General features: G+C 34.7%; 3 protein-coding genes across 5 annotated transcripts; all 3 read left to right on the top strand.

The window, feature by feature from the left end:
• Nucleotides 1–275: 275 nt before the first annotated feature.
• LOC132162224 (uncharacterized) lies at nt 276–746 on the top strand. Its single transcript, XM_059572487.2, has one exon. The coding sequence runs from the start codon at nt 276–278 to the stop codon at nt 744–746; it is 471 nt and encodes a 156-aa protein (XP_059428470.2).
• A 2,119-nt stretch (nt 747–2,865) lies between these two features.
• Nucleotides 2,866–5,169, top strand: LOC132192109 (lipase (DUF620)). The gene is made up of 3 exons (XM_059607326.2): nt 2,866–3,187; nt 3,483–3,824; nt 4,462–5,169. Exons 1-3 carry the CDS (start codon nt 2,969–2,971, stop codon nt 4,987–4,989), a joined length of 1,089 nt encoding a protein of 362 aa, XP_059463309.2. The 5' UTR covers nt 2,866–2,968; the 3' UTR covers nt 4,990–5,169.
• Nucleotides 5,170–8,493: 3,324 nt separating this feature from the next.
• LOC132191883 (histone-lysine N-methyltransferase ATXR4) lies at nt 8,494–14,075 on the top strand. 3 transcript variants are annotated; one of them, XM_059607004.2, is made up of 7 exons: nt 8,494–8,868; nt 10,063–10,118; nt 10,954–11,080; nt 11,613–11,682; nt 11,791–11,970; nt 12,971–13,042; nt 13,845–14,075. In XM_059607004.2, the coding sequence occupies exons 1-7, from the start codon at nt 8,500–8,502 to the stop codon at nt 13,961–13,963; spliced, it is 993 nt and encodes a 330-aa protein (XP_059462987.2). In that variant the 5' UTR covers nt 8,494–8,499; the 3' UTR covers nt 13,964–14,075. The 3 variants fall into 3 exon arrangements, with proteins under 3 accessions (XP_059462987.2, XP_088367283.1, XP_088367284.1); XM_088511157.1 differs by having other exon boundaries at nt 8,535–8,868; nt 10,959–11,080; XM_088511158.1 differs by lacking the exon at nt 10,063–10,118 and having other exon boundaries at nt 8,535–8,868.
• The last annotated feature ends 2,867 nt before the right edge of the window (nt 14,076–16,942 follow it).

Here is a 16,942-nt window from a genome sequence, read left to right as displayed (position 1 = left end):
GGTTTAGATACGAATAAGTTTAGGAGAAAAACAAAAAAAAGAGAACGTTTTTAGACTAATGTTAAAATATGATATATATGGTCTTGGTTTTTTGTTGTTTTAGGTGTAAAATTTTTTGATAAAATAATATATGAAGAGATGGCGAAACCAAGGAGAGAAAGAGACACAAGAATTTTATAATGATTTTGTGCTAAAAGCCTATATTTACTAATAAATAGTATATTGTAAGGATACATGTTTATTTTATTGAATTGATTTACTTTTGTGGAGGTAGGATGAAAGCGGACTGGGATATTGCTGTGAATTTAAATGGTAAACGTATTGGGATAGGGGTAATTATTCGGGATTCCAAAGGTTTGGTTATTGCTGCTCTAAGCCGAACTGTTGATACATGCCCAGCTCCGGTTATTGCTGAATCAATGGGAGCTTTATATGCTTCGGAATTCTGTTGTGATCTGGGTGTGTTGGGTGTAATATTGAAAGGAGACTCAATCCAAGTGGTTAAGGCTATCAATAAAATGGGGGATCAACGTTCGAGGTATGGCCAAGTTATTGTGGATGTGCAGATGGTCCTCTCGAGTCTTCGAAGGTGGGAAGTTGTGCATGCTAAATGTGAGGCCAACTTTGCAGCACATGGTTTGACTAAGATAGCGGCTCAAGAATTTACGAAAAAGATATGGGTGGAAGAGATTTATAATTGTATTTTTGATGTAGTTCTTTTAGAGCAATTTGCTCTAGCTGTTTAGAGTTTTTATACTCTAGATAAATATCGTATCATATTATATCATATGATATCATATGAAAAATAGGATAGCTTAAGTCAGTTTTTTATTTTTTTATTTTTATTTTTTAAATAGAATCATAGAGATGTGATTACTGACAAATATGATAAAAATTTAAAAAGAAAATAAACACAACCATAATAATAAAAAATTATATATTATAATGCTAGGATAGTTTTTTTTTTTTTTTTTTTTTTTTTTTTAAGGCTAGTGTTTACATTTTGTTTTTTTGTTGGGGATTGAAGTGTTTAAATAGTACATAATATCATAATTCACGTCTACATGAATTCTTTACACTAATCTAGGGGTGACAATTTGTATTGAGTGTCGGGTTTAGATTTGGGTATTGACAAGATATGGGTATAAGACTATATAGGTTAATCATAATTCGACCTCTCTAATTAAATGGGTCAAATCTTTTAACTTTATCTTATTAATTTTGTATTGGGTTCTTTTTTGTTGGGTTTGCAGAACATATTAAAAATTGTTAGCTCTTATGTTGTGTGTCGAGTTTAGGTCATGACGGTATATGTATATTAGACTATATAGGCTAACTATAATTCGACCCACTTAATTAAATGAGTTAGACCCATTAATCTTAATCCAATACTTTCATATTGAATTCAGAACGAATATACAAATTTGTTTTAAACATTGTCAATCCTATATTCATCACAGGTTGGACTGTTCAAATTTTGGTAAACATTGTCAATCCTATATTCATCACAGGTTGGACTGTTCAAATTTTGGTATTACAAGATTCTTGAGAGCAATTGAAGGTGATCGTACAACACTGTCAACACCCATATTTTATTTTTATTATTTTATTATTTTTATTTTTTCTTCTTGCTAATAGAAGAGAAATCCGTCAAACCAAAGAGGATTAATTTAGGCAAACACCCCTGTAAAATAGTGAGGCCATTTACACCCTGTACAGGCTGTGACCCAACTAACAAATAAACTTAATCAAAATTTCATAAAAATATTTTCTTTTGAGATCTTGATGAAAATATAATGCATGTGGTACTTGATCTAATCTCAGTGGGAGGAACTGGGGTAGATAATATAGGGTTGTAGGGTGCATGTGAGTGTGACTAACCATTTCCTAAATCTAGGTTATTACTTTATCTAAAGTACTATCAATTAGCTTTGCAGCTAATTGGCAAAAGGCTGTTAACCTTGTACCTTTCCACCATTATTATACTACCTTTTGCTAATTGAACATCTAAACTCTAGTTGTTTGCAAAAGACATCATAAAGTTCAACCTTTTTAAGGAACAAAAAATAAAGTAAACAGGAAAAGTAAAAAAACAAAGTGCCAAAGTGAACTTCCTTATGCACCCACCTCAGCATTTCCACAGGAAAAATGTTTGGACTACTTCATCATAATTGGGTTGGTTTTAAATTAGAATAATATTAAATACTGCATTCTGTTTCACTAAATTAATGTGAAAATGCTCATTAATTTTTGGATTAGTTCTCATTTTCTTAAAAAATATTTAAAAATTGATAAACACTGTCACATCAGTTTAATAGGTTAGAAGTGAGATGAAATATAATATGTAATATTTTGCTTTAAAGTAATGTTATTTTTCACATCCACATAGTACTAGCAGCAAATGCCTATATGATATTTCCTTTCTTATGTTTAGAAAAAATTACAGAAAAACCACAAAAACCTGCTCACATCATATTCCTTACATTTAACCAACACTCAAAGATTGTTACAGTGTTTTTCAATGTGTAGAGAATCAAAAGTAATTTTTTATACATTATTTTAATATAAAAAAAAAGTGAATAAAAAAAGGTAAGTAGATGAGATCTGTTGTGAGTTTAAATGAAGATATAATAATAAAGACTTAATAGTCAACAAAATCAACTGGTAATTAATATCATAACTAACTCTAAAGTCTAAACCGGCAGTAAGTTGCAATTTTCCAATCAATCGTTATTTGTGATGCTTATTCATTCATAGAAAACAGGAAAATATTAAATAAAATAAAATAAAAGAAATAATGAAGTGAAGTCAAATGGGGTGCACGCGCCCAAGCCGCATGTGCACAAAGTGCATCACAACAGAGAGCACTCAGCACGAAAGCACTCTCCTTTAGCAGCCTTCCACTCATTTTCCTTCATAAATCTCTCCCTCTGTTTCTTCCCTCTTCCGAATCTCTCAAAACGCTGAGATGGGTCGGCTTGCGCCATTGTCGGAGGAGCCCGTCAACCAAGAAGACGACAGCTCAAACAGCTCCAAGAAAGGTCGAGGTCTCACATGGCGGAACTGGATCAAGACCCACCTCTCCCTCGTCTTCAACAAGAAATCCGACCTCCGGATCCTCCTCAGCGTCCTGGGTTGCCCTCTCTTCCCCATTCCGCTCCATCCCAAACAACCCACCACCACCGAGGTACACCATTCACGATCTCTGCAATCTTTCACACTTTTTTCAAAACATATTTTTATTTGATGATTTGAAGTTATTAGATCAAACACTTGAGTAAAAAAAAAAAAAAAAGAGTTATTTGATGATGTTGTAACCGACTAATGTAGGTTTTCCAGAAATATGACACTAGTGGATGTGATATGCACTATGCAGTATCCAATCAAGTAGCATACTTTTGTAAAAGTTAAAGCAAAAAAGGACCACAACTATATTTTCGTAAAACAGATGCATAATGGTTTTTGTTCTTGGCCTCCGGCAGGTCTCCTCCTCGGCACAATATATCATACAACACTTCACGGCGGCGACTGGCTGCCGGAAACTAGAGGGGACGGTGAAGAACATTTTTGCCACCGGAAAAGTGTCCATGGCCATGGTGGATGAGCCGGGCGCTGGCGGCTCGGCTGCCGGAGCCACCGGAGAGTCGCAAAAAGGGTGCTTTGTAATGTGGCAGATGGTCCCCAATATGTGGCTGATTGAGCTCGTTGTGGGTGGTCACAAGGTTGTAGCCGGTAGTGATGGCAACATGGCTTGGCGCCACACGCCGTGGCTCGGCGCGCATGCCGCCAGAGGCGGTGTTCGTCCTCTCCGGCGAGCACTTCAGGTAAGTACTATGAATCGATCTATTATCATTATTCTTGTTGCTTAAGTAATCCTTACTCCAAATTTTTTTTTAACAACAGAACAAAAAAAAAAAAAAAAAAATGGGGGGTTTGTTAAATTTCCCAAGAAACAAACATGCCGGAAAATTTTGTCTCAAGAATCATGTGACAAAATTGGGTATTGTTTATGTTTTACTATTGGGTATTGTTTGTGTTTTACTTTTGCGTGTTCTTCATCTTACGCTTCCATTTGAAGTCTTCAAAGTTAAATTATTGTCATATGTAGGTGGCTGTTGGCTAATTTCATAAACTTTTGGTAATCTATGATCTAAGATGTGACAATTGACGTTGAATTCTGTAACTTAGTTGATAAAATACTTCTCTGAATAGGAATTTCTGGTTAATATATATATATTTTTTATAATTTAGTATATAAAAATAATTTGTGTTTGTTTATTGCTTTGCTTGAAAGGATGACTACAAAATTATGAAAGATTTGTTTAGTATAGTAAATTAATCAATTAATATCTTAAATCAGTGAATTATTAAATTAAACTGTAGTAAAAAATAATAATCTTAGCCTTCTTAGGAATGTTTTATTCAAATCCGTTAGATACTAATATATATGAACATTTGTAGGGACTAGATCCTTTGGCCATAGCGGCCGTATTTTCGCCAGCACAGCACTTGGGAGAAAAGCGAATTTCAGGCGTTGATTGTTTTGTGCTGAAATTGTCAGCTGATCAAACGGACCTGGCTGAACGTGGCGACAACACTGCAGAGATGATAAAGCATGTTATATTTGGCTACTTCAGCCAAAGAAGTGGGCTCCTGGTGTATTTAGAGGACTCTTACTTAACCAGGATTCAATCTCCTGGGACGCACCCCATGTACTGGGAGACCACAATGTCAACAAAAATTGAAGACTATCGGACGGTGGAGGGCGTGATGATTGCTCACGCTGGCCAATCAAGTGTGATCATCTCACGGTTCGGTGACAACTTGAAGGCGGGCCCCGCGATCACACGGATGGAGGAGAAATGGGCCATCGATGACCTCTCATTCAACGTCCCTGGCCTCTCCATCGATTGTTTCATTCCTCCTAACGAAGTACAAACGGAGTATCCAGGGGAGGATCTTGCTTGGAGATCACCGTTAGATGAATGATCATGATTTTGATCGGGCGGTGCTAATTGCTTCTTGAAGAGTGCTTTATATCGTTGACTTTGACCACAATAGGTGACCCTTAAGTTTTATGTACATATATCATGTGGATACAATTTTTCCTCGAGGAATTCATTGTTTATCAAATAATGTTTTGTTTTTGTATACAAAAAATACATGTGACTTGTCCAATTAAAAGTGTTTGTCATATATATATTTTCTGCACTATTTGGTAAGAAAAAGAAAGGGGTAGCTTTTTTATTTTTATTTTTAATGGTATCATTGAATCTTCAATCCAATTCATACGTGGACTTCGTATTAAATACTTGAGATTTTATAACCTTAATATATGTTTATATTTTTCTCATATATAATATGCAATATTTTTTTACCAAAAAAACAATAATAATAATAAGGAAAACGAAAAAAAAAAAAAAAAACAACAACAACAAAGACCAGAGCCCGAGAGGGGAAAAAATAGAGAGGATGTCATTCTTCCCTCCTCCCCCCTTCCCTATTCTTCTCTCTTTTTCTTTCCCTAGTAGCAGTATCTGGTGTCTTCTCTGTAACCTCTTTTGATCTCCCTTTTTTGCAGCTATATTTTAGAACGACTTTTTTCGAACTTAGATCTACTCTTCTATGTTAGCTACGCGCCCCATCACCATCCTAGCCAGTTTCTCCCCTTTCCATCGAGCTATGCCGATCAACCAATGGAGTCCCGCGTGCCGACGCGCGGATCGTACGCACCGACGTGTCTTTTTGGGAATGTCTACGATACCGTGCTCCTCCGTTGCTGCTTATGTTGGGGTTTTTTGTTGTTGTTTTTAGTGTGCTTCTGCGTTGTTTTGATTTTTGTATTTTGTTTTGTTCGTTTTGTCCTGGCCTTTGGGTCAAGGAAGGTTATTTTTCTCCTGACCTTTGGGCCAATGAGGGTTAGATCAGCATGGGAGATTATCTCTCACGGCCTAAAAATAAGATTAAGGGAAATATGGGCTGCCTATGTCTTAGATTTAGTCTGCTTTTAGAGGCCGAAGTAAATCTGTTTTATAAGTGAAGTTGTGCAAGGGTTAGCGGAAGCTGCTGTCATAAATAGACTTTGTAAAAAATTTCTGATTGTATTTATGACGTTGTAATAACATAGCAATTGGTTATGATATGTTAGAGCTTTATGCTCTATGATGATATATTTGCTGTTCACTATATCTTTCATGAATAAAATTTGAAAGATTCCCAAAAAAAAAAAAAAAAAAAAAAGCAATAAATTAAAATGTAATTTTTAAAGTTTATCTCCCATGCACGCCCATGTCGGGAATTGAATTGTGGCCTGCCTTGTGGGAAGCCCGATAGGGGCAGATGATATTGTTTTTTATTCCTGCCATAATGCCATTTCATATGAGTAAACATGACTATCTTTCTTCTTTGTACGTATGGCTTAGAAGAATAAAGAAAAGATCAATCTTTGAATTATCAACGGCCACCACTATTTTATTATGCGTGACACTATTTCAAATAAGTAAACATATTGGTGATTCTGATTTAAATAAGACACATGTCACAATTTTATTAACTTTAACGTATTACTATCAAAATTAAATAATTTAAAGACGAAATTTGATTATAACTAATAAATCAACTGATTTTACATCTTTCCCTTTAAATTTGTTAAAAATGATATTTTAGATTTTTTTTTGACCTCCAAAAAAAATATTCAATACATTCTAGTCCCATACAAATTTTAATTTGGTTGCTGTCGGAGTGGCTGAACCAACACCACCTGACCATATTCACAATCACTTCATATCAGCAGTGCTGCAGTAGCGTCCTTATCCAGATGGAAATAAAACCAGTGTCGTCAACATCGACATCTGATGAACCATTCAATGAAGTTGTCGGTCCCGGCGGAATCTGTCTACGATTTTTCTTTGGCCTTTTCAAGGTCGCGTGAGAGATAAGAGATTCACTGTATCAATACGGAAGCTCTACAATGACAATTCAGGCAACACAGTAAGTCAGTAACGCTAGTGCAGTATTACTTCTTTTGCCATTGCTCGGAAGTTTCTGATCATGGGGGAGGAACTGAACTTTACGTCATTGAAAAATCCATTTTTTTTTATTATTATTATTATTGTTAAAGATTCTCTCAAATTTCAAATCCTCTTAATTTTACCATCCGAACTTTCAATTTGATGCAATCTAACCCATTTCATCAATTTTTAGACGTTAAAAGTGATAAAATGACCTTTATCCCTCTAAAACTTCTATAAAATTTCAAATTGAAAAAAAATACACAAAAAAATTTGAAGGGTAATTTAGTTTTTTTAGTGGTTTCTGTTAGGGTTTAACTGCAAAAATTGAGAGTTTTTGAAATTTAGTAATGTCTCCTCAAAACGCGTTGTAATTCAAGGGTCCTCCGTGAAATTATCCATTTATTTTTTCTTTCCCAAATTTATAAGGTGTTTTTGTCTTATTAAAAAATTATGATAATTTTTTTTTTTTTTTTTTTTTACGGGACAAAAAGGATACATTGCAAATTTTTGATAATTTGAAGGGAGAATTAGTGCAATCTTTAGTTTGGGAGAACTTTGTAAATTGAATGTTAGTTAGAGAAAAGGTATTTAGGAAATTATGTGTGCGGTTTTCTGATAAAGTTATTTGAAAAAACAATGAAGAATGTGGTATATTATCAAGGATAAATCAAATCTGTTTAGGCTCAAAAGGTATTTATGAATCTCTCCAATAACAATGAAAAATAGCCTCTAAGCCCTCCAAAAATTGTGACTTATGAGGTTTATATAGATGGAGTGAAGAATAAAGTTTTTAGGCTAAGTCGGCTAGGTTTGAAACAATTTGTTGCAATCTTAGTCGAACAAGCCATCAATAGAGCTTCTTGAGTTTCAGTACTGAGACTTGATGCACTGGTTCAATCAACTAAACTTCAATCAGTGTCTTACAAACTTCCATTCTTTAGTTTGTTGACAATTTATTGTGAGCTAGTAAATATTAGAATTGAAAAATGGTTGTCAAATACAAAGTTTATAATCCGTTAAATCATCTTTCCAATGCTACTAAGCTTGCCTTCATATATGGTCATTATTGGAAAACATTCGTAACTTTATTTTTTTCATTTTTTTTTTTTAACGACTTGATCCTTTACTCAAACATAAACATTACAACCTAACATTCATGTATTTTGACACATGAATTTGTAAACACAAAAATAAAACCCAACATATTGCAAAGAGAGAAAATCAGTAAGTGTACGATGCATAATAAGACAGTCCAACAATCAAAAAGACCCATATAAAAATAAAAAAACCAAGGCGAATTTGGATCCCTCCAATTCATTTAAGGGATTCAGCTCATTTGAATGGGAGGAAATTCAATTGGTTTTATTTAAAGGGTAAAATTATTAAAAAATTTATGTGAAATGACAATTTTGTCCTTATAAGTCCTCCCGTTCACAACTAACCATTAAAACAAATGCATAATGACATCGTAATTGCATTTGGGAAAATGTCGGCCTTGGCCTTGGGCCGTACTAGCCGTTGGGTTCCGCGGTTCAAAACATTGTATTCCCAAACGAAGCTTTTTCTCGCATCTTCCTCCTTCTCAACCACCAGCACAGCCGATAAGGATGAGGATACGGGTCGACCAGCGCCGCCTCCGATCCGGGTCTCGCTCACCGGGTCCGCCGGGCGAGGCGTGTTCGCCACACGGAGAATCGGAGCCGGAGATCTCATCCACACCGCGAAGCCGCTCGTTGCTCACCCTTCGCTTTCCACCATCCACAGAGTCTGCTACTTTTGCCTCCGGAAGCTGCAAACTACTTCTCGAACTCAAGTTGTGCAGTACTGTAACAAAGAGTGCGAAGAGCAATCTAAGGTTTATATGTTTGAATAAATACCCACCACATGTTTGATGTTTTTATTGTTCGAAGTGAATATCTGTGGACTGTGGTTATATAATGTAGTGTTATTCTTTAACTGTGAGGGATGCCTTGTTGAAGTATGTAAATGGGTAACAGGACTAGGACTTCTAGCAAGCATTTCTTTAATCAAATATATGCTTGTGTGAGCTAATAACTTAAGGGCTTCACTGGACTCTGCTAAACTAGAGAATGTGTTTCAGCGATTTAACACACTATTTGAACTAATTTCATTAGAATAATGTGTTTGCCGCAACACAGTTCCAAATGCATCTCTCTGTGAATGTCATTTTCTGCTGCCAAATAAGGATATTTCGTAAATTCATAAGCTTGTCCTTTGGATTTCATAAATTATTAAGTCATTCACCACCATCATATGATGTGAAACATGATATTGATTGATGCTACAGTGAATGTTGCTTTGCGGAGAATGCAAAATTGAGGGTTCTTACTTCTTTGCAGTTGAAGATTATCAATTTAGTATATAGATATATATGTTTAAATATTTGTGCGTGCGTGCCGCATGCATGTCTATTCTATTGGCTCCATCTAATAATTTTCTAAGTGTCCATTTGAATTTTTTGATTGTCGCAATGTGTCTGATAATGATCATAATCTTAAAAAGCTTTGAGGACCATATAATGGTGAAGGGGCTTATGATTTCTTTCTGTATGAGATGTACCATATACTGACCATAGTTATGCATTTCTCTCTGGTTATAAAGAGTTGCAGAATGTTAATGAAGAGGATTGGAATCTGCTGAAGTTTATGGTTTAGAAGTTAAGCATGAGTAGGAGAACCTTGACTAGCACTCTATGAGCGCTCTTTAATTTACATGCAAGAGCAAAGGATAATTCTAAGTAGAAAAGTCTTTGAGATTTATAAGGCATAAATTGTGCATCTTGTGGAGAACTTCCTTTTTACCTAGGTGTCATGTCTTTGTAATATGTTATTATGAAAATTATTTTTATAGTATTTGCATGCATCAATGTAATGTTTCCAGAATACAAGTTTGTTATAACCTGAAAAGCTCTCAAATGTAACCAGTTGGTTTGAGTTGTGAGTCATTTTTTTTTTTTTTTATAAGTACTGTGGGTCGTTTTTTACTCCAAATAAAGATTAACTTGTGATTAAATTTTCATGGATTTAAGGTGTTTTACGATATTGAAAGGAGAGCGAATTGGTCAGCCTATGATGATTATTGCCGGTATGGGAACTTCTCAAAAACTCTTCTGCTTGATCTCTTGATATTTTATGCCATGGTTTATTATGAGAGATTTTTCTTTGGAAGTTGGAAGTACATCTTAAATAGACAAACATAGTGCAAATAATAATCTTTAATGATGCACCTGTAGTGTTGCTTTCATTTTCAGGATTACAAGGTTAGCTATAAGCTGAAAGTATGAAAAAGATTTTCCTCCTTACTGAAGCTTTGGCTCCTTCACCTTTTTCCTCTAGCCATACTTGTTAGTTGTTACTGTCATATGATGGAGAAAATATTATTTATGATAAAAGATTGCAATATCATTTGTTTAAGTGAATGCACGATACACATTACTGTTACATTAATGTTACACAATATGTGCACATTTACAGTTTCTGAAACTGTCAAAATCAACTTATAAAAAGTTAGTTTTAGAATTAAAAAGAACCATACTGAACACTCATTTGAGATCAGAAGAAAACCGTTAAAGGCTCCTCTTTGGTTCTTTTTGTTTTTGGCTATTTATATCAGATGGCCCCCCATTACAAGGATAAATAAGAATGATAACAACACCAAAAAACCTAGCCAATATTTTTCTACATGTTGCTGGAAGCATATATTTTTTAATATTTTATGTATGAGAAGGACGCTTAACACATGAATTTATTAATTTTGCGCTTACTATTGCGTTTCACTAGACTCCAAAAAGTAATTGTTTTGTTTCATTTTTCAAAAATTACTTTTTGTTGGTTTTAATTGATTTGTCAACACACTCATCAGAGTTTTGTACTACTTTCAATTATCTAGACTTCTTACTGTTTATTATCTCTTTCTATAGGATAGAAGGTTTGAAGTACCCACTTCTGGTGAAACGGTTAGCTTGTATGGTCATATCAGGTGTTGCAGCTGCTGACAATATTGACATACTTCAACCTGCTAATTTATCTCCTCCAATGATTTCAGAGGTGAGAAAATTAATTTTTTGGGTTATTCGTGCTAGTCAATGTTGGGAGTACAATGAAAATTTAGGGAAGAAGGATTCTTCTGATGTCTTGTTTGTATGCCTTTCTTTTGAGAAAACTAGAATATTGTGGAAAACTTCATTTTTTTCATTATTTTTTGGGTGAGAGGAGAATTTTGATTCAAAAAATGGCAAGGGGAAAGAATCCCCCAAGTGGCTTTATTTTAATCTTCTTACCTTTTCCTCTTACGTATTTTCCCACAAAATTTAATCCATAATAATTCATGGAAGTTCCCTGACTGGAAAACAATCCCAAGACATGTATTTCAGCTCCATTTAGTAGTTTTCATTGAAGATTTTTTTATTTGGTTTTTGATACTGCTGCCAGGCCATTCATACTTGGTTGCTAGCACACTTGAGAAAGTGTGTTATTTAAAAGAAAAAATGGAGAGTTCATTGACAAATAGCTACAATAAATCCATTGGTTTTGGCATTTCCCATTCTTGTAATGATCATTCTATATAGTCATTTTCCAGATGAAAGAGGGTTTTGGCTTACTAAGAAGTGCCTTCATAAAGGCAAATACCACAAATGAACAGATAGCTTGTATCCTTTGCATGGCAGAAATTTATTTTTTAGTTTCCATTCTGTTTTCTATTCACTTGTTCAGTGCCGATCATTCTCTGAGGGAGTAAATCTCTTTGACATCACAAGTTCTAACTAAGACATGGTATACTAGTGTTCTGGCACGCATTCGTATTAATGCGTTTCGTATTGAATTGGTCGGAGGATTGTATGAAGATCTTCTTTCATCAGCGGCTGCATCTATAGAAGCCGAAGCTGCTGTTGGTAATGCCGTTTATATGCTTCCATCATTCTACAATCATGATTGTGGTAAGCTCTCGTTTTCTTCAGATTTACCTCAGCACCTGAATTGTATAAAGGACTCATGCACATAATTTGATTTGATTGTGTATGATATTTCTGAGCAACGCAGTTTGGTTTTATGTACAAATCAGGATCAAATGCAAATAGAAAAAGTTCATTTCCAACTTCTATATCTACTGTGGATGCTCAGCTTATGGAATGGAGTTGTCGGTTTGATAAACTTTTCAAGAAGTGTTTTCTCTTTCTCTTTTCAAATATTGAAAAACACTTTTCTGGACCATAGTTACCAAACTGATTTTCAAATATGGCCCCACCTCTAACATATTTTTCAAAATAAACTACAAAACAGTTTTCAAAAAAACAAAACGTAGAACACAAACTACTTTTTAGAACACTTCCCACACCTTCATATAGGAATGTTTTGAAAACACTTACTTATTTTTTAAGGTGTGGGGGCTGGCCTTGTTACTAATAAAAATAAAAAATTTAATTTTTCTTTTAAAAAAAAAGTGGAGGTTGGCCTCCACCGGTGGCAGCCACTGAATCTGTCTAGCGGCCACTTGTGGAGGCCAACCTCTAGCAGGCTCAATTTTTTATTTTATTTTTGTTAAGCACTTCAAAGTTTTTTGCTTTACCAAACAATTTTTCTTTTGTAGATCCCACAACAACACTTTTTCAAATGTGACCCCATCAAAAACACTTATTATTTCTTACTTTTTCAAAAACTTTACCAAACAGGCTCATCAATTTTTTGCTCTTTCGGCAAAGAATCTTGAGAATTATGAGGTCATTTGTCTAAAAACTAAACCTAACTAAATTTAAATAGATGATAAGACATTAAAAAATATATTTTTCTTACTAGAAGAGACAAAAATCAATGTATTATTTTTGTTTGCACCCTTGTGCAACTTACAAGGGATAGTAAATATTCATCCTTAGACACCTATACAACATTATATAATACCCATGATCCAGAAAGACTGAAGGAGATGTTACTTCACTGCAGATCCCAATGCACACATTTTGTGGATAGAGAATGCAGATGCCAGATTGAAGGCCCTTCGTGATGTTGAGGCAGGTTTGTCTCATGTACTACAGTTTCTGAAATTGTTATTTGCTTTGGGTTCTATTTTCTCCCTTCCAATGTGGTCGTTTTCTTTTCTTTTTTGCTTTGTTTTTGTTTTTGGAGGGGTTGGATGGGGGATGACTTGCTAATGGAGAATAAGAGACTTGAAATGTGTTGTAAAGATAGGGTGCATAAGGAGTGCTACGCTGGTTGGACATTGAGACCATCACTTTTGCATTGGTAGTAGGTTGATAGTTTTCTGATAACCAATTCTTCAGACTTTTTTATCACGAAGAAGAAGAAAAGAAGAGAAATCACTTATGGATATGTAGTTACATTCAACAAGATTTGTGCTGTCATCTTCATAAATTGCCTTCACATCCCACTATTTTAATGTTACAAACTAAGGCTATTGGTTTATGTTAAATGAGGCATGTGACATCATGCTTGTATGATAGAGACCATTTGAATTGAATCTATGAGATTTGGAGTGTGTTATTGCAAGCAATGTATGAGATGCATGAGATGAGGGTTAACTAGATTAAACAGTGCCCTTTACCAAATGAACTTAAAAAATAAAAATAAAAAGACTAAAAAAGAGAAAAGGATAAATATGGAAATCATTTTCTTGTTTCTAGCTCTTAAAACTGCTACCTAGGGCTACTTCTGTTGGCTCTGCTGCAATGTAGTTTGTCACTTGGGAAGGGAAACAGCTTCAAGCTGGTTTGTACACACTTGGTGAACTTGACTTTGCAAATTCTTTAAACAGAGCTTTAACATCGATGCAATACAAAATTTGTTTGGTATTCTGCAGGTGAAGAGCTTCGGATTTGCTATATTGATGCAAGTATGGATCATGATGCTCGGCAAACTCTCTTGTCCCAGGGGTTTGGTTTTCAGTGCAATTGTCTTCGGTGTCTTTCTGGTGATTAGGTGAATCAATTTTTTTTTTTCTTTTTCTTTTAATGAATATGATAAGACCTTGTGTGAGTATATTTTCTATTGGTTAATACTTTAATTAGAAGCAAGTCTTCTGTTTGTACTATGTATCTTTTCATAAACACTAGAAGCGCCTATTTATCTGCAAGATCTACCCAAATAACAAAATGTTGGGAGATATATGTGTTAATTTACTTGCACCACTAGGCTTCCTTTTAATAAAAGGGAATTGTCCTAAAAAGTCCCTTAATTTTGCCTAGGGACCTGAATTTTTAGTTTTGACAATTCGCTAGAGTGTTTAAATAGGTTTTTCCATTAGAATTTTCCTTTATTCTTTAATGAAAAAACTTGCTACCTTTCATAATGTCCCCACCCCTGCACACCTCCAGGGGATGGCTCTCCACCTGCACCATCCCCTTTGTGACATGGACAAGGGTCGAGCAACCCCCCACCACCCCCTTATGGGCGGAGGCTCCACCCTCCATCTCCTCCCTTTGCGTGGTGGAGGGTGGGAGTAGGATAGATCTCCGTTTTTTTTTGTTCTTTCTATGTTTTTTTTTTTTTTTTGGTCCTCCCTTTGCGTGGTGGAGGGTGGGAGTAGGATAGATCTCCGTTTTTTTTTGTTCTTTCTATTTTTTTTTTTTTTTGGTCCTCCCTTTGCGTGGTGGAGGGGGTGGGAGTAGGATAGATCTCCGTTTTTTTTTGTTCTTTCTATTTTTTTTTTTTTTTTTTTGGTGTAATTGCCTATTTGGTATGTGATAGTTTGACGTGTATATAAATACTTATGTCATGTTTTCATTAGTCTGATGTAGACAATATAACAGGAGGCAAGCTTTTCATAAAAGACCGGCCAAAAATCTGACAAAAAGACCCAATTGTCACTCAAACAAAACTTCATTTCTTTAATTGTCAAAATTAGAAATTTGGTTTTTATCTTCCATAGAGGCAAAACTCTTGGACTTTTGGGACTTTTTTCTTTAATAAATATTTTGGCCCGTTTGGCTTGCAGAATAGACTATTGGAATGAAATGGCTATTCCTATAAAATAGTCATTATTTTGTTTGGTAATGGTGTATTTTTAGGAATAGTTATTCTCGTGGGAATTACTAATCCCTTACACACAGAAATAACTATTTATAAAGGAATGGAGAACTTTTTCCAAAAGAAACCAATTTTTTTTCAAAAGTTTCTTTTAACCCTTAATTTTTTATTTTTTATTTTTATTAAAAAAAAAATTAGTTTTTTTTTGTTTTTTAAATAGTGGGATTTTTGGTAATTTTGCTTCAACACCAACCATAATACATATGTTGTTACCAAATTAAGGAATATGAATAACTATTCTATTACTTCGTTTATTCCGAGTAATAGCTATTCATTTTCCTTAAAGTATATTTAATCCGCAAACCAAACGAAATTTTAGACTTCCGAAAGACGCATGGCTCCTCTAAACCCTCCCTAAAAAAAATGGCCCTTTGAGAATGATATCATCAGCCCCAAACTTTGAACGTATTGTCTAAATGTAGGCCTAAATCAGTCAGCAACAAGTTGGTTAAAAAAAATGATATAATTTGTAAAAGTAGTGTGTCCAGTGGTCAAACTAATTATGTTTCACGATCAAATGCCTAAATCAAATAGCAGTGAGTTATATATGTACGCATGGGTTTGGGCCTTGGGCTTCTACTGCATGTACAAATTAGTTAGCCATTTTCTTGAGAATGAAGGGTTTTTTTTTTTTTTTGTAAAAAAATATAAAGAGTGAAAGAAATTTGAATGTTTTCCATTATTGGTAAGACTCGCACAGGTGCTTGCAAGCCCGTCTCGGTCGAGTCTAGTTGGGCCCAGCCCTCCCTTTGGGCCAAAGTTTTAAAAAGGTCGAAAGTCCATGATGAAGAAGGTACGTCTGCGGAGAGTCGAACCCGTGTCTATTGCTTGGAAGGATAGTTGTACCAATGTACCATAAGACAAAAATCACACTAATGTTTTATTTATATATACTTAGCTCTTAGGTAACAATTTTAATTATGCATGTATATTTTAATTTTCATTTTTTTAATAAGGATTGAGTTTTTTCCTTTCTATTAGGATTTGTTTTCCTTTTCCAATTATATTTCCTTTTCCTTTTCCTTGTTAATTTTTTCCAATTATATTTCCTTTTCCTTTTCCTTGTTAATTTAGGAGGTGCCTAGTCTATATAAAGACATCTAGATTTTGTTGTTTTTTAAAATTCAGTTTATACTTAGACTTTCTCTTCTCTATTTGTTATTTTCTCTCTTCCTGAGTTTTATTTTCTATCTTCAATTTTTAGTTTCTGCTGCTATTATACGCTGTCAAAACAATCATAGTTCTGTGCGGCGTCACGGTCTTTCTTTTTTCTTCTTATTTTTTTTTTATTTTTTATTTTTACTTGAAAAAATTATACGAGCAGGACATACGAAAAAATTATACTAGAAACCGGACCTGATCAGGATCCTCCTCAGCGACGCCCTGGGTTGCCCTCTCTTCCCCATTCCACTCCATCCCAAAGCCAAAGGTACGTGGGTTGATCGGATTTCTCAACATCCAACACACATACTACATGGGCTGCGTTTTACACTTCTTCTCTCCTAGTGGTTCACAGAATTTTTATTTATTTATTTATTTTTAAAATTAGTTTTTTGGTTTCCTTTGCCTCTTGACCTTCGCTACAAGCCTACAATCACTACTACAATCACAGCATTGAGGCCACGGACAACGTAAGGAAAGAATCCTCAGTGATTTCCACGGAGCCTTTGCCGAGATTTTCGCTAATTAATTAATTATTGGTTGCCCTCTCTTCCGCATTCCACTCCAACACACATAAGAATATGAATAAGAATACTACTTCTGTCGGGTTTTACTTCTGCTCGATCTCCTAGTGGTTCACGGAAAGAAACATCTTTTTTTTTAAAAAAAAAGAAATTAGTTTTTTGGTTTCCTTTGCCGTCTGGGATTAGT

The sequence above is a fragment of the Corylus avellana genome, chromosome 10 (assembly GCF_965113065.1).
Source record: "Corylus avellana chromosome 10, dhCorAvel1.hap1.2, whole genome shotgun sequence".
In the NCBI taxonomy this organism is placed as follows: Eukaryota; Viridiplantae; Streptophyta; class Magnoliopsida; order Fagales; family Betulaceae; genus Corylus; species Corylus avellana.
Note: the sequence above shows the minus strand (reverse complement) of the source record. Positions and strands in the feature narration are given on the sequence as shown.